We start from the raw sequence: 27,967 nt of genomic DNA, 5'->3' as shown, positions 1-27,967 counted from the left end.
TTGACATTGGTCAACTCTGAAAAAAAAAAAACCAAAACAAAGAGGACAAAAAAAACAAAAGAGGAAGAGGAAGAGAGAGAGAGGGTTGTCTTCTTCATTGTGCCTTTAAGCTCGTCGTTGGGGCATTCCTCTACTTTCTTTCTCTTCTCGCGCTCTTCCTCTTTGAGCGAGAAAGAGAAACCAAATTTACACACACCCCCAAACCCAAACCCAAAACCAATTTCAATTCTTTCTTAAATTCCCAAATTCCCAAATTCCCAATCACCTTCTTCATCATCATCATCAACCTCTCCTTATTCTCTCCCACATTTCTCTCCAAACCCTAGCCCTCTCCACCCTTCCCACTCATCATATTCGCAATCGCTCCTCCCCGGCCGTCTCAAGATTCCGTCTTGGCCGCGCCGCCGGCGCGTTTCCTTCCGTTCCGGGCTCCTCCGATGCCGTCTCTCCCCTGAAGCCCCATCACCTCTGCGCTTTCGAAGGTCCACCTCTCTCTCATTTCTTCGTTTCGAGTTTTCTTGTGAATTCTGCTTTCAATTTCGAATTTTGTATTCGTTTTCTTGCTTTCTACGGAAGAAAGGATTCATCTTTATTGAAATTGGAGACGAATTGGTTTCGGAATTGTTGTTTATTGTGTGATGGCTTTACTGTTAGGGTTTGGGCGTTTAGGGAAATGGAAGCGCCAGGTGGCAATCTGGACTCGTATAGAGCTCCGGTTTCGGGCAATAGTAGCTCTAGGAGATATGGGATGCTTTCGGCTTCGAATTTTATACAGGCGCCACTGTCTGCCTTGCTGGAGTACTCGGGGCTTCTGCGCGGCCGGTCCGGTCACCAGGAAGCCGAGTCTCTGATTGGGGGACGCAGCGCGGCCGCATTCAGGGAGCAGCATCATGCTCAGACTGAGCAGGCCAGCAATGATGGGGAGGTTTCGATTAGGATAATTGATGCAGGGGAGCAGGAGAATGATAGGGAGGGAGGGGGTTTAGTAGTTGGGCAGTTGAGGGAGAGTGGTCTTCTGCAGAATGATGTTTCAGGGCAGCACATAGCGAGGGTGGGGTCTGTTAGTTTGGTATCGGAGGAAGGTCAGGTGGATGGTAGAACGGATATTGGTTCTGGAGAAGGCATATCCCAGTCGGTAAATGGAGTTGCTGATGGAGAAGCTGGTGACGGTGCTGGGGCTAATGGTAGGGATTCTTCTTATCAGAGATACGATATTCAGCAGGCAGCTAGGTGGATTGAGCAGGTCCTGCCCTTTTCCTTGCTTTTATTGGTGGTCTTCATTCGCCAGCATTTGCAAGGTCAGTCTTCAAGCTTATGTTTACTGAAATAAACAATGTTTTTTCCTATTGCAAAAGAATATTAATGGTCACTTTTAGTTGGACCTCTATCGTGCATATCGCTATTCGATGACTCTTGGCTTGACATTCCTTCTGAGATTCACAATGTGTTTGGTCATATGGGTCAGAGTGCGAGTACGTTTCTCCACTAACTTAAATACCTGTGGCGACAAGTAACACTTGATTATAAGACACATACATGTGTATGAAGAATTATAAGTGACAAGTGGTTCCGTGAAAGGTGCTTTTTTATGGTGTCACCTAACCATATTCTGTAGTCCATTGTGGACACCCGGTGGTAATCTATCTATTGCCAAGGGCCCATTCCATGTTTCTGACATTTTTAAGTTTCCAGGAAGCTACAGTAGTTGGCCCTTATCTCAGTTGTATGTTGAACACTGGTTGTAATCACACCTATTTGATTGTCCTCTTTTGCATGTTGCCTCATCAGTTGAAGCCTTATCAAGTTTCTCATGTATCAAAGAATTTCTCTGGAGTCAAGTTTTCTTTCAAAATTTGATCTTAGTGATTAAAATGTTTAATAGGGCTGCTTGAAGTTTTAGAATAATGATTCTCATTATGACTATATAGAATCCAGTTTTACTGGCTATCTTTATCCCCTCTTTTAAATTAATATAACCATTTTATTTATTCTGTAATAACTTGCAGGTTTCTTTGTTACTATCTGGATTGCTGCTGTTATGTTTAAGTCGAATGATATCCTAAAGAAACAGACAGCTTTGAAGGTATTATTGAAATGATTCTATTTATTTTTGTACATGTAATAAGTTTTTTGTTGTGTCTATGATGTTTTATTTATCAAGAATATGATATGATTGGTGCAGGGAGAGAGGAAAATATCTGTTCTAGCCGGCATCTCTATTGCATTTTCAGTTCATGTGATTGGTGTTTACTGGTGGTATCAGAATGATGATCTTTTGTACCCTTTAGTTATGCTTCCTCCCAAAGTTATACCACCTTTCTGGCATGCAATTTTTATCATCATGGTTAATGGTAATCTTCTTTTCCCAAGTTTTCATTGTAGCTGTACTTTTCAGATTTTGAACTTCCAAATTATATTCTGAAGTGGTCTTATCTACATATAACCTGCATAGGCTGCATTATGTGGCACTGCTATTAGGCTAGTAATGAGATGGTAATAAGAGCTTAACTTTTCAATGTTTTCTTTTAATATAAGCTCAAATCGCACCTTGAAAGGTGCTTCACTTGTCACATCTAGATACCATTTTCTTGTACAGCATGATTTTTGACGTGTTCTAGCTTTATGTGCATGCAGACATGATTTTCTTCATGGTCAGAGATAGAAACAAATCAGTACATATATATTTTTTACAGAGCATTTCGCTGATTGTATGTGTCACAAAGCTTTGAAATAAACCTTACTGTTAGATTTCCTCTTTGTACTTGCTGTGTGCAAGTCGTAAGTTAAATTCGCTGTTATGCAATGGTCACCTCAGTTGGTTATTTTCAGATACCTTGGTCCGGCAGGCAGCAATGGTGATCAAGTTTATTCTATTAATGTACTACAAGAACAGCAGAGGACGTAACTATCGTAAGCAGGTGAGCTAATAAGTCAATAACTAATTGGAGAACTTGTTTTGTTATGGGAAAAGACTAAATGAAACAACAGGAACAGGCTGAAAGGCACTTCTAATGAATGTTGTAGTTACTTTTTGCCTTTCATTTGATTTCTAGAACTGCAATGAACTAGGTTCATAAGTTTGGCGCCCCTTTTTTGCAATTTGTTTGCTCCATATGTATTGACCAGAGAAGTGTGTGCCTTTTTTTTCCAGGGTCAAATGCTTACTTTGGTTGAGTATCTACTTCTGTTGTACCGGGCCTTGTTACCAACACCAGTTTGGTATCGTTTCTTCTTGAACAAAGAATATGGTAGTCTCTTTTCGTCACTAATGACGGGGTTATATTTGACCTTCAAGCTTACATCTGTTGTTGAGAAGGTAGTTTTACATTAATATAATTTCTATATTCTATTGTGAAACTATAATGAAGAATAAGTTCTGCCAAGTAGTTGTTTTTCACGTGTCATTACTGTTTTCTGCTTCACTTATTGGCGGATAGGTACAATCTTTCTTTGCTGCATTGAAGGTCTTGTCACGTAAAGAGGTTCACTATGGGGCGTATGCAACATCAGAGCAGGTAAACTGGAACGCCCTTTAAAGTCTGCCACACAAGTGTAATTGCCCCAGTGGTCTGTTTGTATGATGTTCTTATTAGTTTGGGAATTAATGATATATTCTTTAGATTATTGAGTGCAAATTTAAAAATCTGTAAACCTGGTTAATGGAATATTTGAAGAGCTGGTGTTTCATGCATTCTAAGTTATTGTTGGTGTGCTGCAGGTCGTTGCAGCTGGCGATCTATGTGCAATTTGCCAGGAGAAAATGCATGCTCCTATTTTGCTTCGTTGTAAGCACATCTTCTGTGAGGACTGTGTATCAGAATGGTTAGTATACTTACTGTTGTCCAGATCTTGCTTTTTATATTGCATTTGGTAATTGTTTCTACCGATGACCTTTGTAGCATTGTTTCTTCGTTGAAACTATTTTCCTACCCTACCTATTATCTTGACTGCAACCTCTTGATATCAAGATAACATCTATAGATATACTTATCAAACAAAGTATGTAGATTTCTCAATGGTTTGAGCAATTTTTAAAGTTTACTCAATTTGCCTGGGATGGGATTCGATCTGTCATTCTTTTCGTTTGCTGACGCCAGTCAATTTTTTTCAGGTTTGAGAGGGAACGAACCTGCCCGTTGTGCAGGGCTTTGGTAAAACCTGCAGATCTTAGATCATTTGGCGATGGATCAACGAGCTTGTTCTTCCAGCTGTTTTGAGGTCGTTCAACTGTAAAAACGAGGTGTGTTTCTGCATTTGAAGTTCAAATTATGGTTCGAAGCAGGCATCTCCTCATCCTTGTGACTACACTGGTATATTCGATTGTATTTTTGCTGTGCCTTGTTCATGTTTACCCCTTGGAAAGAGAGTAGTTAGGTATAACTGAACTGACTACTGTTCATACAGAAGTTGTATTGAGAAAATGTCAAAAATGTATGTAATTCACCAATTAAGCAACAAGAAATTCCTTTAATCACCATTTGCGTTGATATCTATATGTTTGCCTTCAATGAAATTTAGCCTGGCTCCCCTTCCATTATTGTTATCCTTCTTTTTAGATCATACTATTTAACCCTCTAGATTCTAGATTCTAGATTTTCTATTTTCTCTTGCGGGTGGCAATTGTTCAATATGCCATCTTTCTTTTCTCAAGAATTCCTACATAGGTTTCTCTGGTATGGCCTCATGTCCACCACTAATTTGTACAGCAAGACTAGCTACCACATCCTATTTTTGGGACCTCTAATACAGGACATTCCCCAACTTAATGTATATATAGGATGGCTCCCCAAGCCTTTCTCCAATCCCATTTCTATGTAACAGTTCCTTGAAGAAGTATTCATTGGTCATAGTCTGCAAGAGAAACACAATCTCTTTCGGTCTCTCTAGCTTTCCTTGAGCATATTTCATATCTTTGATCCTCAATATAGTCATGGCAAAGGAATTGAGTTGCGAGGTTGCACCGCTAGCTGTGATATCCCACCATAAACCTTCACAATGTCCGAATTTGGAGACCATTGTTGAAGAAGGATCTGAGAGCTTTGAGATTCTGCCTAAACGAGTTGTGTTTCTTCTTCCAGTATTTCTTTCTTTTGTTTCTTACTTCATATTGAATAGACTTGCTGCTTGATGATGTACGCCGGCAGAAGAAATGTCGAATAGGAAGGCAAAATTGTGTGAAAATGTGAAATAGATGGGCAGATGACAATGTGAGAATATTTTGTTCGAACTTTGAATATTCATCATTTCATCTGTCTCTCCTTCCTGTCTAACTCCTTGCATGCTTTACAATAGTGATATTAATTTCGAATCAGAAATTCCACATTTTTATTCACTGTTGTTCTTTTCTAACGATAATAACTTTTATGAGAGTTATCTGAATCATAATCCATACCTGCTAAATCCCACTACATGTTAATATGAAAGAGAAGAAATTACAACCCTTATTCACTCCAAACAGAAACGGCAAGAGTGGAAAATTCTGTAACCTGATCAGGGATCATGGTATCACAAATCATCCATTTCAGTTGCAGTACTTAATTAAATCGAGAAACATTCCAAGATTCTGAATTCTCAGATGTCTATGGCAATATACCGATGAAGTTGTCGTTTCCTTTATCAGTAACTTGCCCTTCACCGGATCTCTGTGATTGCTGGACGGTAATTGAACTGGAGTTGAGCTGAAACTTGAGACTCAAGACACATAAGGAATGGTTAAATCAGCACAAGAATTTTCCCAGAACTGCAAATGTCCCCTCCTATGTTTGTGATAGGCAGTGCATGAAATCTTCACCCTTCTTTTTTCTACTTATATATGTTCAAGTCAAATGGTTATATGAGTTATATCTCAGTTTATAATATCCTTGTCATTTGCTGTAGATATATTCACTTGTTTCTCTACCAAACACTAATACAGGAAATGGTCATAGATTTCTGTATCAGCACATAAGAAGCTGACAAACTGGAGAGCAAATAAGTGTTTCCAAAAACTTTGAGATCCTATTTGATCATACCTTTTAGCATACACCAAGATAGCTATAGAACAACAAGAGTTTTGCATTGTACCAAAAGAATCAGTCACATTATTTCGAACCACTCTACAATCAAATAAGAATTCTGAAACCCTGGAACAAAGAACCGCAAACTGGTTTGTACAAGGAAGACAGGACACTGGAGAAAATCCAAACCTCCAACAAACTATTACATGCACAGATTAATAGTACTGCAGGCAGTGGAAGAATTACTATCTCTCTTCCACTGTCCTCCTCTTCCTCTCTCCAAGAGAAAAAAGGACCAACAAAAAGAGAAAATCAGATGCTACACTAATTTTTAGGCAGAAGATGCAGGGGGTCTTTTAGTGTCTTCTGCTACAGAATCTGTTTTACTTTCCTCTACAACAGAAGCAGTTTTAACAACTTCTGCTACAGAAGGTGTTTTAGCAACTTCTCCTACAGAAGGTGTTTTAGCAACTTCTCCTACAGAAGGTGAGATATCTGAACTTGGAGTGACCTCATTTTGAGAAGCATCTTTATTCGCTTGTGGGTTAATGTGGGCAGCAAGTATTTCCTTGGTATCTGGTGAGATCATAGATGAAAGGTCCTCTGGTGGTGGGGATGGTGGTGCTGATGAGTGCGGAGAAAGCGAGAGTATTTGCGCAACTTCAGGGCTGCTACTTAGGGGGTAAACTTCTGTTTCTTCGTCAGATAAATACACAACATCTTGCATTGTGAGCTGATGGTATTCTACAATTTCCCTCAGGAAACGGTTCTCTCGTGCATATACTGAGTTCTCATTGGCTAATCGACCCTTCTCAGCTAAAAGGGTCTCCAACTGATGGCGAATCTGATAAGATCAGATAAATGTATACATGTTAGAACAATTAGTTCATGGAATCCTCATTTCTGAAATATAAACAATGCACTTTTAAAGATGCAGAGCTAATGACATATACATGTGCAAGTTTTAAGCATAATATATACGAGAGACAATGAATTAGACAAGATCCTTAACACATTATACATACCAAGTCATCATCTGCTCGGTTTACTCCCTTCTCGCGACTCTCGCGAAGGCGCTTGTTTTCTTCTTCTAGTTGAGAACATCTTTCCTTGGCAAAAGCCAGATCGGCTTTAACAGTTTTCAGCTCTCTAAGAAGTAACTTTGCTTTGGCAGCCGTTGCCATTGCAACCTGTGACATAAAACAAATACCACTTATGCATTTCACTAGCTTTAGTGAAACAGACAGAGTTTTCTAATCACACATCCAAACTTGACAAGAAGTTCAACTTATGTAATGCAATTCTAAAGTCCAGCTAGTTTCCTATAGATAAATCAAATTTTCTGCAGAAGGTTTACCCCTTTGTATTGTTAAATTTAGTGCAAGGAACTATACTCATATCAGTATCACTAATTAACATTTTGATAACATCAGTAAGATCAATCTAGTCTTATCCAGTCACACACACACAAATACATAATTGCCACCTTACGTCGCGAGATGCCTTGATTTGAGTATCAGGGCTCCTAGCTTGTTTGATGCCATAATAAGAAGCTTGATTTTGTCCCTCCGGTTGGTCTCCTCTTCTTTGAATTTGATGTCTGATGTCGGCAGTTTTACTCTCCACAATTGTTCGGCCCTCCTGAAAAGCCAAATTCACAACACAAAAATCATACAAATGCTCCATAAATGTAACAGTGCTATCCCCTATAGCACTGAACTTGACATGCATCCGTACTCTAGCATTAGCTTTACCTCAAAAGCCTTCTCGAAAGTGTCACCAAGATTATTAAGGGAAGTTGTGATTCTATCCAAACCCTTGCGGATTGCAGGATGTTCCATTCTGTTATCAGATAACTGGTATTTTTGTTGAAACTGTCCAATAACAAAAACTTACCAAGAATTAGTATAACAAATTTCACTATGCTAACATAGTACGCTACATTGCATAAACAAGATCATTGTATGTCAATTCGAGCCACAATTTCATTAAGCATGTAATGTAACACAAAAAGTTTGAGTTTCGATCACCTGAGTTGGGCCACCGGAAGTAGTGTAGAGCGGTGATGGCGATAATTTAGGTGATGCTATGATGTCGCCAAACACATCACTTTGCTGAAACTCAGCATCCTCCTCTTCAAGAATGGCCTTGGCTTTTCGAGCCAGAACACCCCAAAACCCGGATTTTGCTGATGAATCTTCATAGGCCGCGAAGTCCTGCATTATCATTTTCAATTGTCAAGTAATTTTCCAATGAATCAAAAATCAGATCAGAAAGATCTGCGAAGATGAAAATGATCAAGTTGCGAAAACCAATCAAACCTTGGTTCGATTGCGTTCATTTGATAGAGCAGAGGCACGAATGGCCTGAGCAGCGAGAGAAGAAGAAGCATTAAACGAATGAGAAGGTTGCAGAGGGGAAGCAGATGGATTCATATCGTCAGGTGGACGATGAACAATCTCTTCTTTGAAAGTAGAGGCTCTTGTCATCCCCTGCCTTCTTCTGTACGCCATTTTCTCTTAGCCGAAAAATACAGCCACCTTCCGATCAAAAACAAAACAGAGATGGAGTGAATATGAGATTGAGATCCCTTTTCCGTCACCGTCACCGGGTTGACAACGACGACGACGAAGACGAAGAAGGAAGCAACCAATTAACGGCCCCTGTTTATGGTTGGTGGTGTGTGTTCTTTTTGTTCTTGTTCTGTTTTGGTTTGGTGAGGCTTGTGTTTAACGAACTCTTCCGCCTTTTCTTCACGAAGCAAAATGAGAAACCGAAATATGAAGGAGAGAGAGAGAAATGAAACGAGTGCTGCAAAACCAGAAAAAATATTATAGGGCTCAACATTCCTTCCTATATATAATACTCACTTCCAAACCCCCATTTCCACCTGTTCCTTATTCCATTCTCTTCTCCTCCTGCACTTTTCATTTCCATAACCGTCCCTGATCACCACAATTATATCACAAAAGGAGATTGTTTTTCCATGCTACCCTCAATCACAATTTTTTTGTGTTTCCTAGATACAAAAATTCATGTGTAAAACTAACAAAAATGACCCAGTACCATTTGGTCTAGTGACATCAGTCTCTCTTTTGTAAGTGAGAGGTCGTGAGTTCGACTTAGGTTAGACCCGTTGTAGTATTTTAGTTGTTTGTGGATAAAAAAAAACTAACAAAAATGACAACATTGAGCATACATACAAATGATTACTTTACGAGAATCTTAGCTTCAACGAGGAACGTATAAGATGTAAACTAAACTCCTTGATAGAAGGAAGTGCTTTTTTCAACATATTATGGATGAAGTGATTCAGATAATTATGAGATGTGTTTCAGATTTTTTTTTTCATTTTTCTTCAAAATAATGAAAGCAAGTCACATAAACATGTTCTAGGTGTGACAGCTACTCAGGAATAATGAAAGGTTGGAAGTGGACCATGTAATTGAATTGTAAAGGGAACACTTCGGAGCTGTTGACGTGTGAACCATTTTGTGTTTTTCATAAGAATCCAATAATTAATCTGCATTGGCTAGCTTGGCTGATTTGATTGCTTTAGGTACAAGTAATCGTATTGGTATGACAGGTCAAATTCATGCGGTTGAATCTCCTTTCATATATTTTTGGTGGGGATTCGGGGCCAAAGTTATAAGAAAGATTGCAATGAACTCTTACTTTGAGCGAGCCAAGCACTTCCTATATAGTACGTGAACTTCTGTATGAGCATGTATATTAGAACACTTTTGTATGAGCATGTATAATTGTAGATGGTATTGTACTATTTACATACCAAAGAAAAAGTCCATCATAGCATCCAAAGCAAGAGATAAAGGCTTGGGGATTGTAGAATTATCTATAACTACTGATATGTACAACATGCTTCTTTTTTGATCTGTTTATCCGTTTATACTTTCTGCTTTATTGTATATCAGTTAGTGATGAGTTGAACAATTAGATATTTTTTTGGTCTGAATGAAACATCGATTTAGAGGACTAAACAAAAGGACCTTTTAAGTGAGAATGTTTGCTATTTCTTTCTGGTAGAACTTCAGTCTTTTGCTTACAGCTCAAGAGATCAAACAGTATGAGAACTAACCACTAATGACTGGTGCTATTGATAATCACAAACATGAGCTAGGCAGATGTCTTAGTTCCATATGGCAGGTACATATCGAGTCTCTTTGACAACTATATTATCAGAAAACTGCAGCTGACCACTTGAACCATTCTGCAAGAACCGACCCTCACCAGAACTTATCTTACCAAGTTGAGCTCTCAAATATGGAAGATCAAATGTGAACTGCTGAGCCAGTGGATTGGATTGGTCTGGTTTTGGCATCTGGCGTGTGTTAAACAAACTACTGATGTCATGAATTTTGCCTTGAGCAGCTTTTGTTTCATCATCTTGGCTCATAGGTGCTGGAGTCAATTTATATGTGCAGCTCTTATTACTAAGACTTGCAATTTCCAGCTTTTTCAGCACATTAGACTGAGAGTCTGAAGGAGATACCATAGACTCTGCTTGATTAGGCAGGTTCCCTTGGTTTAGTATCATTGCTGTTGACTTGTTGCTGGTGTTTTGTAAACCAGAAGCTATGCAACTGAGGTCTCCAGTGTGAGCTTTCAATGGATAAGAATCCAACTGATGAATCTCTTTTCTATGATTTTGATTAAATTCAGCATGTGAATTACTTTGGTCACCATTGGATGGCAGATGAAATGTAGTGTGAGCGGTCTCCATAATCGTAGGATGCCCCCCATGAGAGGGTGCTGCAGAAAAAGCAGTAGTACTAGGTGCTGGCTGGGGACAAGTAGATGCCAAAGGAAAGTGACTTTCTTGCTGTTGGAGACAGCCAAGTATCTTCTTTCTAGCAATCATCTTAGCTGTTGGTCCTAAATCTTTGACAAACGACATCAAGCTTTCTCTGTACGAAAAATCCTGGTGATTTACCTACAAAGCAAAATTGTGTGTTTTAGTGATACATTTTGTGGCATCAATGGATAAAATTTAAATGACAATCCACACTAGTTAAACACCTTCCCTAAATTACTCACTTAAAGTGGATATAACTAGCTTGCTGTGTTGCACATACACACAGAGAGGACAGAAGGGAATTCAACAGATCATTCATTTAAATAAGGTCAGCACAAAATATGGAAAATCTGCATTTTTCCTAATCCAAGGCCATAGATAGTCATGTGATTAACACATTACGGTATCCATAGTTCATGTACCACCTGGTTCTTGGGAAAGACTTTCTGTCAAAATTCACTTGAGACATTGCATATGAGGGAATCTCGGTAGACTAGCACAAGCAACAAAGACTTACATGCAGAAGTTGTTTTGGATCACTAAATAATGACAAACCAATAGACTCATGCTCACTGAGGTAGGATTTCCAAGGTCGGTATGTGGCGCGTCGATCTGCTTCAAAAGACCTAGATTTTCCATCATCTTTAGTACCTATGGAAATGTAACAAACAAGATCAAGAGATATCCTACTGTAGCCTTAATTTTTGAATAGTTAATGAAAACAATTGGCTATCTTGGTGTAAAGAGATTTAATTTCCTTACAAAACTAGGAGTACATATAGTGTGGGTTTTATTTCTTACCATAAAGAAGTTTCCGCTCTCCTTTATCAATACCAGAGCACCCAGTTTTTGCTGGACCTCTCCTGGTATTTGATGAACCACTAAGCGAGTGTCCAGTAGCTTTTGATGAACCCCCAATCTTCATGCCAAGGGGTTTCATATTTGTAGCAACTTTAGGACATGAGTCTGACTTTCCAACTTCAACTTGAGCCCTCCTACCAGTTCCTTGTCTAGCCTCTAAGAAGTCTGACTCCAGCTTCTCAGGATAGGTTTTCAGAATGTGAAATACATTCTTAGCTAATTCATGTATGGAACGTGCCTGCAGAAAACAAGAGTACTTATACTTGATGGAGCAAATTAGATTTTATAGTAGTAGAATTAGATCAAACTTCCCAGAAACTGTTAATGTACCTGTCTAAAATAAATGGTAGCTGTGGGATTGAAATGCATTGCATTTTCTGTTACTAAAAATGCATCATGCTGCAAACAGATATTAATCAACTGTCAGATGACAAGTCAGAAGTCATGTTCGACAACATATGAATATGAACATTCTAAACAATCAAAGGCAGAGCCTTTGTAGTGAACAAAAAAGTATCTGAGACCAGGTAAACATGACATATATATCTTTTTTGAATGATGTACATCATGTAAAATACAACTACATTTTGAGAAAGGAACAAACCTCAAATTCCTGAAGATTTTTATAATGTCCTTCATGTAGTTTAGCCCTCATGGTCCCAAAATCCATTGGTTCTTCGATTAATTCATAATAATCCGGAACCTAATGAACGAGCAGAAAACTTCATCACCATGGCAAGAAAGGAAAAGAAAACATTGAAATATTAAATGATAAAACAACAATGAGATATACACCTCATTGGGGTTAACTGGCTCAGCAAATATTTCATAGGTATCTCTCCTGTAATTTGTCAACAACATGTATATAAGCATATGTGTCATAAAATTTATCTTACATATATATAACTACAAATGATAAGAGTGCTACAGTTATGGCTTTTGTTATCTCAATTTCTTGAATGCTATATAAGAAGACCCCCACCTTTGTAGTATGTCAAGAACCAGCTCAAGTAAGCGCTTTTCTGGCAACCACAGTGCAGATAGAGCAGAAGATTGTTGATCTAACACAATCACCAAGTTAAAATTCAATTCTTTTGAAAAACAACAGCAATTAATTAGAAAATGAGGACTAACCAGTTGAGGCAGGTATTCCAATATCTTTACGCCACACTGCCAGGGAATCTGATAGCGAAAAGAAAAACACAAAGACTGCAAATTACAAAAGCATTGCCATTAAAACATAACAGAAAGTCATTATGCAGAAAATGAGGCTCACCACTACTAGTTTGGTTTTCTTCCTGACTAACTTCCACAGGACCCTGCATAACACATCAAACAGGATATTGATAAACCTTAATATGGAAACAAAACCCTTAAAGGGTTTAAGCAACATGTTAGCCCCAAGTCGTAAACTTTATCGAATTCAAAGTAGTTTAAGTGAGTGCTATTACAAATTTTGGTGAGGCTGAACGAGAATGGCAGGCAGCTTCATCATAAGGAGAGAGTCTTCTCTTCTTTCTACCCGTTGTCATAGAAGCTGGTCCTTCATCACAGCCCAAGTAGCTCTTCATTTGCTGTGTGCTAGTATTTGCACCAAGTCTAGTGCCACCACTAGCCTTACAATCTTCCAAAGCAGACAATCTGGGGCTCCTCCTATACCCTTCTCTCAAAATTTTTGACTTTCCAATTCTTTTACTATAACACAGTTAACACCAAAAACCCACATTGTTAAAGTTGAGAAATTTTTACCAAACTCACGCAGACACTTTCACAAACATGAACAAGACCCACCTGGACATTTTCAGAGTGTCTAGCTAAACAAAGACTGAACCTTTGGGGAAGAAGAGTTGCAGGGCTTTATAGAAATGGGTGATTCTTTGTTTCTGTGGATGAAAGTTTTGGCCTTTTGGGTGGCAAAGGAGGTTACTTGAGCTCAGCTACAGCTATGAAAATGGGTTATGGTTTCTTTTTGTGAGAGAAATGAATATGTATCACAGATGAGGTAAAATGGTTAACCCTCATATATGTTCTTCTATTTGCTTCATATTTGATTCCATATCAAGCTCTCACCCAGCTGGGAAGACGTTAATATATGTGTTTGAGGTAAATAAATGTGACACAGAATGATAGGGAGAAGCGCATTGATTTACAGTGAGGAGTGAAAATATGGTCAAAGCAAATAGGGATGCAGGTCTTAGCAGAGGTACGATTGAGTGCAGACTCCGCTGTATACAGCATAAAACGACGAGGTCACACATAAAATGGACGATCAGGGCTTTGTTTGCAGGAGGAGCTACATTGTAGTGTTGTACCTTTGTCTTACTAGAGAGGGTGAAGATTTTTTATTTTATTTTATATATTTGGTTTTTTTGTTTTGTTTATTATTATTATTATTATTATTATTTTTTATAAATTTAGGTGTGTGGAATTTTCCACTAAACAATATCTATTCTTACTTCTGATCGAGTGATTTTGAGTGAAAAAAAGTCGACTAAAAACAAGACAGATGAAATTATATATAATTCAGAATTAGGGCTGGAGAATGGGATTGAGGTCCTTACGCGATTGCTTATTTAGTTGTTTATTATCTTTGTAACATATTTTGTCTTGGTATGCACAGTTGTATGATGATTTTAACTCTTCATACTGTATTTATATGATATGATTTTTCTTAGAATTTGCAATCTCCGAAAACTTTGGCGAACATATATCTTTCATTTATTGTCGAGATACAGATTCGAACAACAAAAACAGAAGAAAAAAAAGGGAGAAAGAAACTCAACTCTACCAAATGATTAGTTTTACGTTATGATCTCTTCATTTATTACGATCTCTCCATTTATTACACAATTATTACAAAAATCCCTCAAAACATAATTTCAGTGTAAAATCTAAAGCCTTCGAGCATTCGAACTCTAAAGTAAACTCGTTTAAAACACACTACCGCACCAGATACCGAAAAATCACCCATCAGAAAATTAGGTCTAGAGACAAGAATACATGGGAACAAAGATCTTTCTCTATTTCTTCCATCTAAAACCTAACATTTTCTCTTAGCACCCATCATTTCCTAAATAGAAAATGTTAGGAAATGATAGGCGCCCAAGCCTAATCTTTGTAACTATAGATGATGCTTAGCTTAACCTAAACAACTAAACCCACAAGACTACGTAACGCTGTTGGCGACAAAACAGAGGACCACCAAAGTATAAACCGTTGGCTCATACGGTGCAGGTACCCCTCGACGCGCCACCACGCGCGTGGAGTTAGGTTAATCACACTATTTGAAACTCAGCAATAAATGATTGGATCCGACACGCGCGTTAGGAAACAACACAATTCAAATCGAGTAGGGGAGACACAAACGTCTCTCTCTAACTTCAATCTTTTCTCCGACGACTGACTCAGTGAAGTTGAAGAGGTCTTGTCCCTCTGTATTTTTTACCTGTAACTCATTTCTGAAAGATCGCAGCTTTATCTGAAACTTGAGACCCGCATGATCGGAGCTTCTGGGCTTTAAAGATCCGAGCTTTTGGGCTTTCGAATTCTTCCTAAGGTAATTTACTGCTACCCATAATTTTTGATTTGCAGTTTCTGTTGGTAAAGATTGTTTCTTGGGTATGTTCTTGTTACAATTTGATTGTGTTTGAATTGTTGTGTTATGAATTTGTGGTTGGTATTGGTTTCTAGTGGTGCCATTGTGATTTGGGTGTGCAAAAATGGGGTTTCAGACATGGATGTATAGTTTTTGATAGGAAAGGAAGTGACTTTCGTATTGGAAATAGAAGCTGGATTGTGATGTATTGATCTGCTTAGATATTCATGACTAGCTTGTGTTTTGAGATTAGTATCGGCTTAGCAGAATGTTAGCTCAATCTGGGTTTTCAACATGAGCTGTTTTTAGCATTGGGAATTGTTGAATTGGTAATTCCAACTAGTGAGGTTTTGTTTAATCAGTTAGACTCAAGAATTTTGGGGTTAAGTTGAACCAGGTGGAGTTAAGTTTGATCGAGTAAAATGCAAACTCATTGAGGTTTAGAGTTTCTCTGGACATCGCCTAGGTCCTTTGTCTGCTTAATGAGTAGGGTTTTTCATATCGTTATTTTTGATGTTGTGTTTTTCATTTTTTGTTTTTTCAGATGGATAGTGGGGTGGTAGATGACCATTCTGTGGAACTTGCAACATGTGCTCTGTGCCAAAGGGCTATTTCGCCCGAGAATGAGGTAATTGGAGATCTTGTGACTGCTAACATGTGTGGGGACTGTAAATTCTTGTACCTTGAAGATCTTGGTACCCCCACTCGTGATTCTTATCGGAGGAGGCCGTCTAGGAGAAGAAGGGCTAGGCAACGTAGTTCTGAGTCAGTTGAGGTTGAGGAAGCTTTCTTCCAGATGTTCCCAAATCTGGTGCGGCAAAATCAGTCCCCTGGCTCTGGGATTGAGGATCTACCTGTGGATGGTGATTCTGCTGCCAGGATAGCACACCGCAGAAGTTCTCGTACTACACCAATTGGGTCTAGAAGAAGAAGGGCTAGGTACAGTAGTTCTGAGTCAGCTGAGGTTGAGGAAGCTTTCTTCCAGATGTTTCCAAATATGATTAATCAGGTGCGGCAAAATCAGTTCCCTGGTTCTGGGATTGAGGATCTACCTGTGGATGGTGATTCTGCTGCCAGGATATCACACCGCAGAAGTTCCCGTACTACACCAATTGGGTCTAGAAGATGGAGGCGGGTTCTCTCTGATACTGAAAGTGATGGTTTTGATAACACGGATTCTCTATATGGGGAGAGTGAATCAAATGTCAGTTTTGGGCGGTACAGGGTGTCTCATGATGTGAGCGATGTAATTTCTTTTAGTGCTTATGGTGGTGATTCCGATGCTTCTGTAGACCTGCAGGGTTTCCTGGATACAGAGACATTTATCCAACCGGATGATGGAAGTGCTTTTGATAGTGATACTGACATTGATCCAATGCATGCTGGTCTCAACCCATGGAACTCAGATGACCCTGAAGAAGATGACGACGATGAGGAGGATGAAGAAGATGATGAATGGGAAGAAGTCGAGTCTGTGGAAAACATGGTTGAATCTGCAGAAGCCAATAGTCGACCACGAAACCCTTTGAATTTGAGTTCTGGAAGAAGAAACCGCCCAGTCAATCGGAGACATGTTACTGGAACTGATGGTCCACTTATTTGGGGAATGAGGGAAAGGAATACCCGTGACATCTTATCTAACTTTGATGAGTCAGACATGATGCCTTATGTTACAAATTCTGGTGATTATCTTGATGCAGTAGGCTTTGAAGAATTGCTGGAGCATCTTGCTGAGGCAGACAGCTTGAGACGAGGAGCACCTCCTGCTGCTGTCTCCTTTGTGAATAATCTGCCTCTCATTCTTATTAGTAAGGAACATGAGAAGCATGATGACTTGGCTTGTGCAATTTGCAAAGATCTATTGACTATCGGCACTGAAGTGAATCAGCTTCCTTGCTTTCACTTGTATCACCCTTCCTGTATTATGCCATGGTTGAGTACACGGAATTCTTGTCCCCTTTGTCGTTATGAGCTACCAACTGATGACAGAGATTATGAAGAGGGGAAGCGGAATGCTGGTGGTAGAGTGGAGATCCACGTCAGGCGGCAGAATGCTAGAGAGGATAGGTCTATTGGTACTTCTAATAGGGATGAAGAAGATGAAGATCCTGCATTAATGTTTGGAACTAGAGTGGAACATAGGTTCCAAGTAGGCAGGCAACCTGACTCTAATACCTCTGGTGGAGAAAATAGTCGGGGGAGTTGGTTTCTTCTTGCTGCTGCTCCAATTGTCAGTCTTGTGGGGATAGTTCTGGTGCTGTGGTTGGGAACTCCCCTACTGGAAAGAAGAGGTCTGGCAGCACAGGGCAGCTTCGCTGATCAGGCCCGACGCCACAGTCATGTTGCTGGTGAATTACCCCACTACAGGCAGAACAGAAGCAGGAGATGGTGGTCTCTTTTCTGAGGGGTTCTCAAAGTGTTGGTAAATAAGTTTGGTGTTCTGTTGTTCTTCCTGACTACTTGTGTATTGGACCCTGTGACAGTTGTGTTGTGTCATAGACATCGGCAACATTCCCCGGTTTCTGATGGCACAATTATGTCAATTGTGGTCCATTAAGTTGTATCACTAGACATATTTATCACCAAATTTGAGTTTCATTTTCCTATATATTATGAGGTTTATATTACCTGCTGAAATTTGAATTGTTTCAAGTTTCTTAAAGGCACACTGAGGTAACACTCAACTGTATTTTCATTTATGAGTTTCATCACACAATTACAGTACTAAAATATAGACCTTAAACTGACTGAAAAAAATGTCATCATCTCGATGATTTCTTACCATTCATACCTAATCTGTGAAGCTTACACGTTGCTCCAGCCTCCAGGTCACATTTAGCATTTCCTCTGGAAAACAACTTATCAGAAAGTCTTTCAGGAAAGTTTCAGGGGTAGTATAACAACTAGATGGGAAGAAATAAACTCGATTTCAGTCCTCACAACTGAACTTTTTTAGTTCTGAACTCCACCATCCCCGTAGAAGCTGAATCCAATGATGGTGAAACGCTGTTCCTCAACGCCAATTTGCCCACAACCAAAAGAACAATACTTCCTCTCTAACTTAGAAGTAAAAGAAGATCAAATCCCATTGTCATTTGTCAACACTCAATAACGTAGCAAGGGAACTGCTTTGGAAACTCCTGTTATATATAGGAAAAGCCAAGTGCTGTTATAACCCCATAGAACATAAAGCTCCTAATAACTGAAGAAGTCATTGGGGTGTGTGGATACAATTAATTGACTTTAGTAGCTATCTTTCCCTTTTGAGATTGTTGGTTGAAGTTGTTACAACTGGTTCGTGTGTTGGTGAATGATTATTGTCAATTATTACTCTTCATCAGGTCTCAAGAACTCGAGGGAAAGACATTTTTCATCAGAATTCCGAAAATTAGAGATATTATACAACTCGTACTGCACTAGTCTTTTGCTAGTGGTGAATGTAACATTTGGTATAAAGTAAAAGTCACAAAACTTGTTCTTAACTTGAGAACCAGCATTTTGCAGAAAACAAAGGAGAATCCATACACAGAGGGCTAGCTAAAAAGATCAATAATTTGAGAGGAACCAGAGGTCCCTACACATTAATCAGACTCTACAATGCTGCAAAACTAGCCAATTGGTGCAAAACACATTGGATAGGATCATTAGGATGGAATCAACCCACCCAGATGTTATCGGTGGATTTAGTCCTTGATTTTTGGCATGTGCCATGGCTACCACCTATGTTTTTACTGTTATTACATTATGTTGTGTAATACTCAAGTCACTTGGTTCTTCTGTTTTGTAAATGGAGTTTCATGGATCATTTGTGGAACTACCTTAGTTGATCTTGTCATGATCAGGCCATACCCTAGGGCCTGTGTTCATGTTTTATCTTTTCATTACCAATTATCTCGATAAAAAAAACAAAACAAAAAAACAAAAAACTAGGCAAAATAAGAAGGTTCAAACTTCAAACTCTACATTCTGCTTATTAATAGGGAGCTCTAAAATCACAGTCACTTCAGTTTGGTACTTCAATATAAGTTTCTACCATAGAGTATCGAAGTGTTCATGAATTCGATCTTGCAATGGCTGTAAAGCTCAAGGCTTGATGATAAATGAGGAGGGATTTTAGAAATTTAAACTCAAAGCTCAAACCTTTGAGTCAAGGCTTGAGCAGTGAAGAAGGTGTCAGCAAGGGCTAGGTACTTTATGGACAGAGATATACAGCAATTTTAGCCTTGAAGTTCAAACTGTCCAGTCAAAGTTATCAATATTGGGATGCCCTGTACTTGGTAGCTAGGGTTCAGAAGTTCTGAAGCCTGATATGATTCTCTCTATACATATATGGACCACTATAAGTCTATAAGCAGCTGAGAATCTGTACTTGGTTTGTGTTTGTTACAAGAGAAGATTAAAACTAAAGGGTAAAAATAAAAGAAAAATAGTATGGACCAAATACAATTTCCTTGTATGAATTTCGTATGTTTGTTATGATCTTAGAGGATTTATTTGAAGTGTTTTCCCTTTTCACATCTTAAATCTTTGTATTTGCAGGTCGATGAATGTTTGAGTTATAGGTGGGGAGAAAAGTTTACGTGTAGGCTTAGTTTTTCACTGTTTCCTTGGTGTTGTTAGGCTGCAAAGTGTTAAGTGAAAGTACTGCGATCTTCTGCAGAACTTGAGTAATGGTAGATACTCAAAAGCTAGCAGCTCGTAGAAAGGAGAGGACTTTCAAAATTGAGAGCGAGTTTGGGTCTTGACCACAGACAAGGAGATAGCAAAGGGTGGAAAAGATGTAGTGAAAGAATAAGAGGGTGGAGATTATATAAAGTGGCACACACCAAAGCTTAATGATGAATAAGAATTGAGGAGGGATGTTTAAACTATAATCTCAAAGCTTAAACTTAATTTCCACTCAAAGCTTCAGCCTTGAAGGTGTCAGGTTGGTATTCATGGACAGAGATATGCTACAATTCCAGCAAAATCAAAGATATCAAAATTGGGTGCCTGTACTTGGTAGCTAGGTTCATTTAGTGTCTTTATTTCAACTTTGCCCTTTTATGTTGTCTTGATAGTTGATGATTGACGAGCTTCTTCTTCCTAATCACACACACAAAGGCAGTGAAAAAAAGGGTCGAGTCGGAGAAGAAGAAAGATGAAAAGATGTGGCATGAGGCTTGGAGGTCGGAGAGGAAAGTCCACATGATGGATGCCACTCGCAAACGAGCTCAACGCCGCGACGATCCCCAGCAGTCTATCCAGGTCGTCGGCTCCCGGTGCCGCCTCTACTACCTAGCCATCGAGGACAAGTAAGACCTCCTTCTCCCTACGCTTTACACCTTAATCCGAAATTGCAATTCGACTTTGTTTTTATAAATTTATGAATTCAGGTCGGGATTTCTTGGGATGGAAAACATGATGTGTTAATTGACAAGTGAAATTCGCAATGCTATTGTTTTTGTGGATTGTGATGTTCGATTTGATAGTGATTTGTAGTTTATGTATTCATATAGTTATGTTAGTGAGTAAGAATTAAGAGTATCAAATTATCAAATTCCATCAAACATTGTTATTCTATTTCCACATAAAGTGTTTCTGTTGTATCATATTGTGTAGGTGGCATCAGGCAAATCGGTGTTGTTATCTGAAAAGGATATGGTTCATTACAATTGTGTTAAGAGGATGTTTTCTGTTCATTTCATTTGACAGGTATCATTTAAAACTTTGAACAAGAAAAGGAAAGGCTATTCACTCGATATGAGCAAGAGCAACTGAGTAAGAAACACAACTTCGCTTACTGTTTATACTGTTAGTGAAGTATATTTACTCTAATATATATTAACCCTCTTCGCTTAATATATAGAGAAGATACTGTATAGTGAAGTATATTTACTCTAATGTTGTGAGGGGCTGGTAATAGGAAAGAGAGAAAGAACTATGATATCAGAGCATGAAAAGGCTTGCACCGATAAAATTTCAAAGTTAGAAGAGTCTCTGAAAAAGAAGAAGCAGGTACTGTTTCTCTCATATTCTTCGTATTTCTATCCATTTCTCATCTGGGTATTGCTTGCTTTCTGGGCTTCATGGTTATCAGTGGATGCATGTTGGTTTTTTAGGTGAGGCTTACTCTTCAGTACCTGAGCATGAAAGTTTTGCAAATCCGATTTTGAAGGTCAGGTAATGATTTCATTTTCACTACTTTGCTCACTGGAATCGGTAAACCTCCATTTTCTGTGTTTTTGGCTCAATTGGTATATGTTGGTTCTAACCTCATCTTTATGGCTTTCATATATATGTTATAGGAATTGGTATATATTTAATATTTCCTGATAGTGATCATATCCACATACAATCACTATCCTGTTCATATATGTCTTCGTATTTCTATCATGTTCATGACTTCTATTTATAGAAAATTGTTTTTGTGTTGAGTGCAAGAGTTTAGATCCACTTATTATGTACATGCTTTCATTTTAATACCCATTATAAAAAGTGATTGTTTCCCGTCTATATTGCTAACGCTGAATTATTTGTTTTTCCATTTGTAATCTTCTCACTGTTAACATATCTCTATAATTTTTTATTTTATTTTGTGAAACATTTATCTATAACTTGAATGTCACTGTTTGTGAGACCTCATTTTGTAAAATTTTATATATTTGTCCCTGAATGTCCTCTGAAACCATGATTATTTTCTTTGTTGAAAGTAACGATGCGTGTTATAGCATATACCCATTCAACCTTTCTCAAGACAATATTGAATTCCGGTTTGTAGCTAACCATTTGGTGTTCTGCTGTTACTTAACAATCTTATATATTTGTACAGTAAGCCAATGCATAAGTTTTGTTCGAGTTTCTTGATCAGTGTTTTGGTTACTGATATTTACATTCAACTACAGGTCATTTTCTTCTGCCCAATCTTCTGTTGAAGACCATGAAAAGCACCTTAAGAGAAAGCAACATTGAGGGGAGATTTGTTCACTTATCATCACCCAGCCATCAATACAGCTATAGCTACCGTGAATGAATCTGCTTTGATGAATCAAAGTAAAGTTTGTCAGCATTGTTTTATCTAATCCTATCCAGGCTACTCTTTTAATTTGAGAATTCCCCTGTTGACATATCTAAATGTCAGTAATCTCACTTTACCTACTTAACTTGTCTTAAACCTTTGTGTTTCTTGGTTTCGGTTAAGGACCTAAGCTCTGCTGCCAAAAGTTGGTTGTGTGATTTCTGATTTTAAACATAAGTCTTTGAATCCCATAAAATTTGACGGAATTCCTTCTCGCGGGCATGAAGGCTAGTATAAGATAACACACACTAGCAGCCTTTCGCAACTGGAGAATTCAGAACACATTAGTTCCATTTATTTAAGTTGCGAAAGAGTTATTCAAGGATTTATACATGTAGTAGTTAGTATGCTTGGTTTTTTTTGCATACTGCATCGCTTATGAAGATCTTTGTTGCAACATCTTAATACCAATGTACCTGAAAATTTGATCGAAGGGAAATAATGTAGAGCTATATCAGCTGTTTGTATAAATTGCAAATAAGCTCAGAATTAAACCAGTTGGTTATGTGAAGGAAACACAAGTACGTACCTGCCCAGCATCATAAGGGTGGCCTGACGATTGGTCCCCGGTGTGAAATTGAATGTGGATGCGTCAACAACACGTAACGTATCGATTCCCATGACCCGCAGGCTGCTATCGACCACCTTTCCGACGAGGCATCCGCCGTGGTAATGCCAAATTGTTGATACTGTATCACGGCAAAATTCTCCGAAAGATGCATCGTTTGTCTGGTTCACGGATAAAGTTGGACCAGAAAACTTGTAAGCTTTTGTGCTCGACGAAGCTTCAACCTTAAATGCTTGCAGTGCCTTGGTGTTTAACAACTCTCCAGTCTTTTTCATGCCAGAAACACAATGACTTAGTTAGGGTTCACCTCTGAAATATTTACGTAAGTTTTGTTTTGTGATGCACAGCGTTCTACATGATTCTCTATATTTTTACAGGAAAAGTTTGTTTTCTACACCAATACAATATCTAAAAGAAGAAAAACGTGGTCGTTCATCTAGAAGAAACCCGGCAACCAAATTAATGGTTCCCTCATTTAAGCATTTATGAATAGTTGGCCAGTTGTGTGGTGGATGGGATACATTAATGTGTTTGTATTGCTGCATTTTTATATTTGAATGTCGGGTTTTCGGTCCATAGACGAGCGAGTTATTACTTTCCTTTTGCTCTTTTTAGTTTGATCGAATTGCACATCCATGCTTTTTGTTATTACTATCTTACCGGTTTTGCAGTTGCAGGCTGTGTAATTAGTTTTATCTCTTGATTAACGAATTAGAGAAATTTTATTAACACATCCCTAAATGCTAGATACACATTGTTTTTTTTATATAAATTATATAAGACTTTGTGGGTACGTAAAATTACCAAAAAAGACATTCATATCAAAAATAAAAAAACTTAGTTGAAATAAAATATCTCGTTTAAGACGTTCGTATTAACTATTGTACTTCAAACACTTTTTAATTTTTAGTTTTAATCGAGTACCTATATTTTGATACCGCATATGAATATTATGCAATGGTTCTTAAGAATCAGTTACTTTAGTTTTACACAGGATTGAACATTCTAATGCTGAAAGTTCCGTTAAAGACTTTGGTGATGTATTGTCTTGTTTTGTTTTGATTCGATAGGCTCAAGAAATCTTGAAATCAATTTGAGTAAGAGACTTCTTGAGAAGAAAATTTGTCAAGAAAAACTGATGAGATAAGATGTTAACAAAGGAAAATCCCTCAAGAAAGATCTTAACAAGGTGAAAGTCTTTAGAGAAAAAATAAAAACTTTCGAGGAATATGTCAATGAGGTGAAACAGTATGAGGAAATATGAAACATTTTGAGAAAAATCTCAAAAATATGATTTTTTATTTTTTATTTTTGAATAAATTGAGTAGCATATCTAGAAAAAGAGAACTCCTAGAAAAAATGTGTAGTGAATGGGTTGTGTATTTAGCGAATAAATTGTGTATGTTAAATGAGGGTATTGTAAGAAGTTTGAGTATGTGTATCTAGTAAAATGTTAAAACAAAAAAGTTAATAGGTGATGTATTAAGTATGAAATGTGTATCTAGTAATTAAGGATGTGTTAATAAAATTTCTCAACGAATTATTCATTTCTCAAAAGAAAAAAAAAAATCCGTAATTAGTTTATTCAGTCTCTCTTGGCTTATATACCTAGAGCTCATGTTACTTTCATATGCTAGATCTCAGCTTCCATATGTCTAGTGATCCACTAAGCTGACCATCCTTACAGAGGTGTTTGGATAATGTGTATTACAAGAGAGGATTAAGAAAAGAAAATTAGCTAGTATGAACCAATTACAAATCTCTAGTCTAAACTTACCTGAAATCCTTCTGCAAATTTGGTGCTGCCCAAAGCCATTTTCCTATGTGATCTTAGTTTTAAACTGTGATTTGATTATCTTCTTGACTATAGTCACTATACTATGTCATCTCAACTTCACAAAATTGAACCTTTTCCCAGGCCCGGACTTGATAGGAGTCATAGGAGCCCATCGACTCAGGACCCAAAGATCTTAAGGGCCCATAAGAAAAAGAATAAATAAAACTCATTTTATGATCAAATATAGTTAAATAATTAATAAAAGTGACAATTAATGTCACAGCTCCACTTCTAAACACAATTAAAGAAAGATAATAGTACTGACTGTAATTAAGGGGCCAAAACAAGGGGATCAAACATGTTCTTGTCGTAATTAGTGTTAACATTTAATTTAATTTCTACTCAAAATTGTACCCAAAACAAAATAAGGTAAGTTTTTTTTTTTGTAAAAAAGGAAAAAGAAAAGGTGAGAGCTTAAAATAGGTTTCATAATATAAATAGAATTTCTAAAATATAATCATCAGAACATTTTGGATATGATGTTCTATAATTAGATTTTGAGTTCATAGTTTCAGTTTTTGAAATGTCTTTATATATATAATTAACAAATTTAGAATTAAACTATAATTTAAGGGTTCAGTTTTAAAATTTCGACTCAGGCCTCAAAATCTTAGGTCCGGGCATGCCTTTTCCTCAGTAGAACTGCAGGTGTTACATGGAACAGAGTATTTCTTCCCTTAAAAGTCCATCAATCACTTTTAACACATCAATTATTAGGCTGATAATTGAGTGGTGAAGAGTCAAGAGTGTGATCATGCAATTCTGTGACACTGTCCAATTTCATTCAAAATATATAATAAAAAAAAAAAAGAGTTTGAAATGAAACCAATGCATTGCAGGTCCTCTGTTGTGTAGAAAACTAGCAACTGATATGCTCATAGTATGAATCCCATCACATAGTTCATATTCAAATGAAGTAAAACTCAACTTAGACAGTAGAAAAAGAACTACTTCTACCAACATTAGATGGTCATTTCCTTTCGCGTTGGCTTATGACTTGCAGGCATATCCCAAGGGGAAAAAAAATCAGAAGTTATGGGTTTTCCCAAATTCAATTGCAGACATATGACGTGCTTGATGTGTAAACTGTAGAATTGAGGCCACAGTCTGATATTTAGAGACCAATTGACCAAACAAAATTTGATTTGATCTCTGAAAATCAGAAAAGGCCACTAGTTCTAACACAAAAGTAAAGCAAATTAAACATTCTCTTGGCTCTTGAACTTGCCCAGAGATACATGCTGTTATGAGCACCAGGTAACTAGAATCCTAACTTATTACTCCATATTAATCGTAATCAACTGAGAGTTGATCCAAATGGAGTATTAAGTTAGGATTACAAGTTAGCAGGTGCAGTAGCATGAATTGTAAGAAATGGAAGTTTGATTTACTAGCTAGCTAGAATTCCTAATGATATTCTGAGCCGAGTAACATGCCATATTAGCACTAGGTAACTTGCATCATAGCTCAACACTCCATACTCATATGAGGGAGCTTAAGATCAAGCTCTATGCACATAGAGTATTAAGCTAGGATGACAAGTTAACTGGTGCTTTGGCATGGAAAACTAAAGTTTGCTGTTACTTAGGCTTTGGAATTTGGATGGGAGAAAAGGCAGCCAGAAGCTAACTTATATAGGGAGGCCAAAGCCTCTTGACGGTTCTTGTTTTTTTTGGTCTGAAACCCTCTTGACGGTTAGAATGAAGGGTTTGAATTTCAAAAAATATTGAGAAAATTAGATAAAAACCCAAAATACTAAACCTCTTTTAAGATAAACCCATACATATTTTTCTTTTATTTTACACCCACTCCACATAAGCAAACATACCATATAAAGCAAATTTCTATAATTAATAGTTTTCTTCATTTTTCAGTTTCTCTAATTTGCCCTTTAGACAGTAGAAAGCTAAATTTAGTATATTTCTCAATTTTAGCATCAATTTGAAACTCAAATACTAGCTAAAATTTAGTTGGAGTTAACTTTGTCATAATCAATTACATTCTTTAATTTCTTACCTTGTTATTACAAACTTGAGTGTATATATATATATATGCTATATACAGAAGTATGTTATTTGTAATAGGATTATACTTTTCATTCCTAAGCTCACATTTGGTGTCTTTCTACATAGTCGAAAAATAGCTAATTGTAAGGTACACGTTCTTGTTCTTTGATTAACTTTTCTTCTTTTTAGGTACATTATTATATCATTTCTCATCCTAATCGAGAGAACATTTTACACTCTACTACTTATGTTTCTAATGTATCTATTAAGTATGGCATGATATGATAATATACCTAAAAAGAGAAACCCAAAATTGGGTTTAGGGTATAGGGTTAAGGTATATGGTTTAGGTTATAGAGTTAGGGTATAGGTTCAGGGTATAGGGTCTAGGGTTTAGGGTATAGGGTTTAGAGTTTAGGGTTTAGATCAGATATCTTATTCATATTATATTTTACCTTATGTATAGATTAGAGAATATGTATAGATTAGAGAATGAGTTCCTTTAATCTAGATTTTTTCATAAAAATAAAGAAAACTACATGATTCTTGCAAATTGATGGAAAAATGTTAGTGTTAGAAGAAAAACTCATAATCAAGGTATTTAAGACAGCATCAATTAAGCTTATTTATTATATTAATATGTTATAGTTGAATGGTGGCAATTGTGTAAAATTTAGAAAAAATATGACATAATTTTTATCATAATTTATACATTTTAGATGTCTATTAAATAGGAATATTAGGTGGGTTTTATTTAAAACCACTCTTTAAAATTGGGTGTATATGAAAATTCCTCAAAAATATTTCATATATCTCAGTCAAATCATGCTCAACTTGTGAAGATATCTCTGCTGCAGAAGTACCTGGAGTAGATGGAATACAAGCAGAGTATATTGACCGGTCAAGTCTCAGTTGAAAACATTGCAGAGTTCCTGCAAACTGTGAAGATAGTGAAGACAAACCACAAACCTATATGTACTGAAGGGATCACATAGTGGGAGAACTAATTAACCTCAGTAACTAGTTACCAGCAACAGTCTAGAGAACCAACTCCGCCCACATTATGTGAAAAAATATAACACATATAGTCAGTTACACATATATCACTTGAAATTCATAAAAGATTTTGACACATCACATATATAGTTATATAATTTCCCGCTTAAGATTTTTCCTAATTATACCAACTTTATCCCTATATATATATATATATACAGAAACCTTTACTGCATAC

The 27,967-nt window shown here is 37.4% G+C and overlaps 4 protein-coding genes across 4 annotated transcripts; 2 read left to right on the top strand and 2 right to left on the bottom strand.

Annotated features, from left to right (window-relative positions):
* The first annotated feature begins 87 nt into the window (after positions 1–87).
* On the top strand, positions 88–4,542 carry LOC101297163 (RING finger and transmembrane domain-containing protein 2-like). The gene is made up of 9 exons (XM_004302461.1): positions 88–482; positions 655–1,298; positions 2,007–2,083; positions 2,183–2,351; positions 2,830–2,918; positions 3,152–3,316; positions 3,438–3,515; positions 3,719–3,822; positions 4,112–4,542. Exons 2-9 carry the CDS (start codon positions 674–676, stop codon positions 4,215–4,217), a joined length of 1,413 nt encoding a protein of 470 aa, XP_004302509.1. The 5' UTR covers positions 88–482; positions 655–673; the 3' UTR covers positions 4,218–4,542.
* A 1,745-nt stretch (positions 4,543–6,287) lies between these two features.
* On the bottom strand, positions 6,288–8,509 carry LOC101296878. The gene is made up of 6 exons (XM_004302460.1): positions 8,318–8,509; positions 8,027–8,212; positions 7,751–7,870; positions 7,488–7,637; positions 7,022–7,186; positions 6,288–6,840 (listed from the first exon to the last, which is right to left on the bottom strand). The coding sequence occupies exons 1-6, from the start codon at positions 8,507–8,509 to the stop codon at positions 6,328–6,330; spliced, it is 1,326 nt and encodes a 441-aa protein (XP_004302508.1). The 3' UTR covers positions 6,288–6,327.
* A 1,634-nt stretch (positions 8,510–10,143) lies between these two features.
* On the bottom strand, positions 10,144–13,469 carry LOC101293329. The gene is made up of 11 exons (XM_004305019.1): positions 13,462–13,469; positions 13,122–13,365; positions 12,947–12,989; positions 12,805–12,879; positions 12,653–12,731; positions 12,466–12,511; positions 12,275–12,373; positions 12,001–12,069; positions 11,611–11,908; positions 11,327–11,460; positions 10,144–10,947 (listed from the first exon to the last, which is right to left on the bottom strand). The coding sequence occupies exons 1-11, from the start codon at positions 13,467–13,469 to the stop codon at positions 10,144–10,146; spliced, it is 1,899 nt and encodes a 632-aa protein (XP_004305067.1).
* Positions 13,470–15,113: 1,644 nt separating this feature from the next.
* On the top strand, positions 15,114–17,927 carry LOC101296585. Its single transcript, XM_004302459.1, has 2 exons — positions 15,114–15,226; positions 15,810–17,927. The coding sequence occupies exon 2, from the start codon at positions 15,810–15,812 to the stop codon at positions 17,667–17,669; it is 1,860 nt and encodes a 619-aa protein (XP_004302507.1). The 5' UTR covers positions 15,114–15,226; the 3' UTR covers positions 17,670–17,927.
* Positions 17,928–27,967: the final 10,040 nt, after the last annotated feature.

Source organism: Fragaria vesca, linkage group LG6 (assembly GCF_000184155.1).
Source record: "Fragaria vesca subsp. vesca linkage group LG6, FraVesHawaii_1.0, whole genome shotgun sequence".
NCBI classification, from domain to species: Eukaryota; Viridiplantae; Streptophyta; class Magnoliopsida; order Rosales; family Rosaceae; genus Fragaria; species Fragaria vesca.
This window is presented reverse-complemented; position numbering and strand designations above follow the sequence as displayed.

Excerpts from the sequence above, each read along its gene's own strand:
- LOC101296878 (XM_004302460.1), bottom strand. The coding sequence starts at position 8,509 with ATGGCGTACAGAAGAAGGCAGGGGATGACAAGAGCCTCTACTTTCAAA. Across the intron at positions 7,871-8,026 it reads CTTCCGGTGGCCCAACTCAG|TTTCAACAAAAATACCAGTT; the intron begins GTGATCGAAACT and ends GTTATTGGACAG. Across the intron at positions 7,638-7,750 it reads CTTTCGAGAAGGCTTTTGAG|GAGGGCCGAACAATTGTGGA; the intron begins GTAAAGCTAATG and ends TTGGCTTTTCAG.
- LOC101297163 (XM_004302461.1), top strand. The coding sequence starts at position 674 with ATGGAAGCGCCAGGTGGCAATCTGGACTCGTATAGAGCTCCGGTTTCG. Across the intron at positions 1,299-2,006 it reads CATTCGCCAGCATTTGCAAG|GTTTCTTTGTTACTATCTGG; the intron begins GTCAGTCTTCAA and ends AATAACTTGCAG. Across the intron at positions 3,823-4,111 it reads GAGGACTGTGTATCAGAATG|GTTTGAGAGGGAACGAACCT; the intron begins GTTAGTATACTT and ends AATTTTTTTCAG.
- LOC101293329 (XM_004305019.1), bottom strand. Across the intron at positions 12,070-12,274 it reads AAAATCTTCAGGAATTTGAG|CATGATGCATTTTTAGTAAC; the intron begins GTTTGTTCCTTT and ends ATCTGTTTGCAG. Across the intron at positions 11,461-11,610 it reads AGAGCGGAAACTTCTTTATG|GTACTAAAGATGATGGAAAA; the intron begins GTAAGAAATAAA and ends ACATTTCCATAG.
- LOC101296585 (XM_004302459.1), top strand. The coding sequence starts at position 15,810 with ATGGATAGTGGGGTGGTAGATGACCATTCTGTGGAACTTGCAACATGT.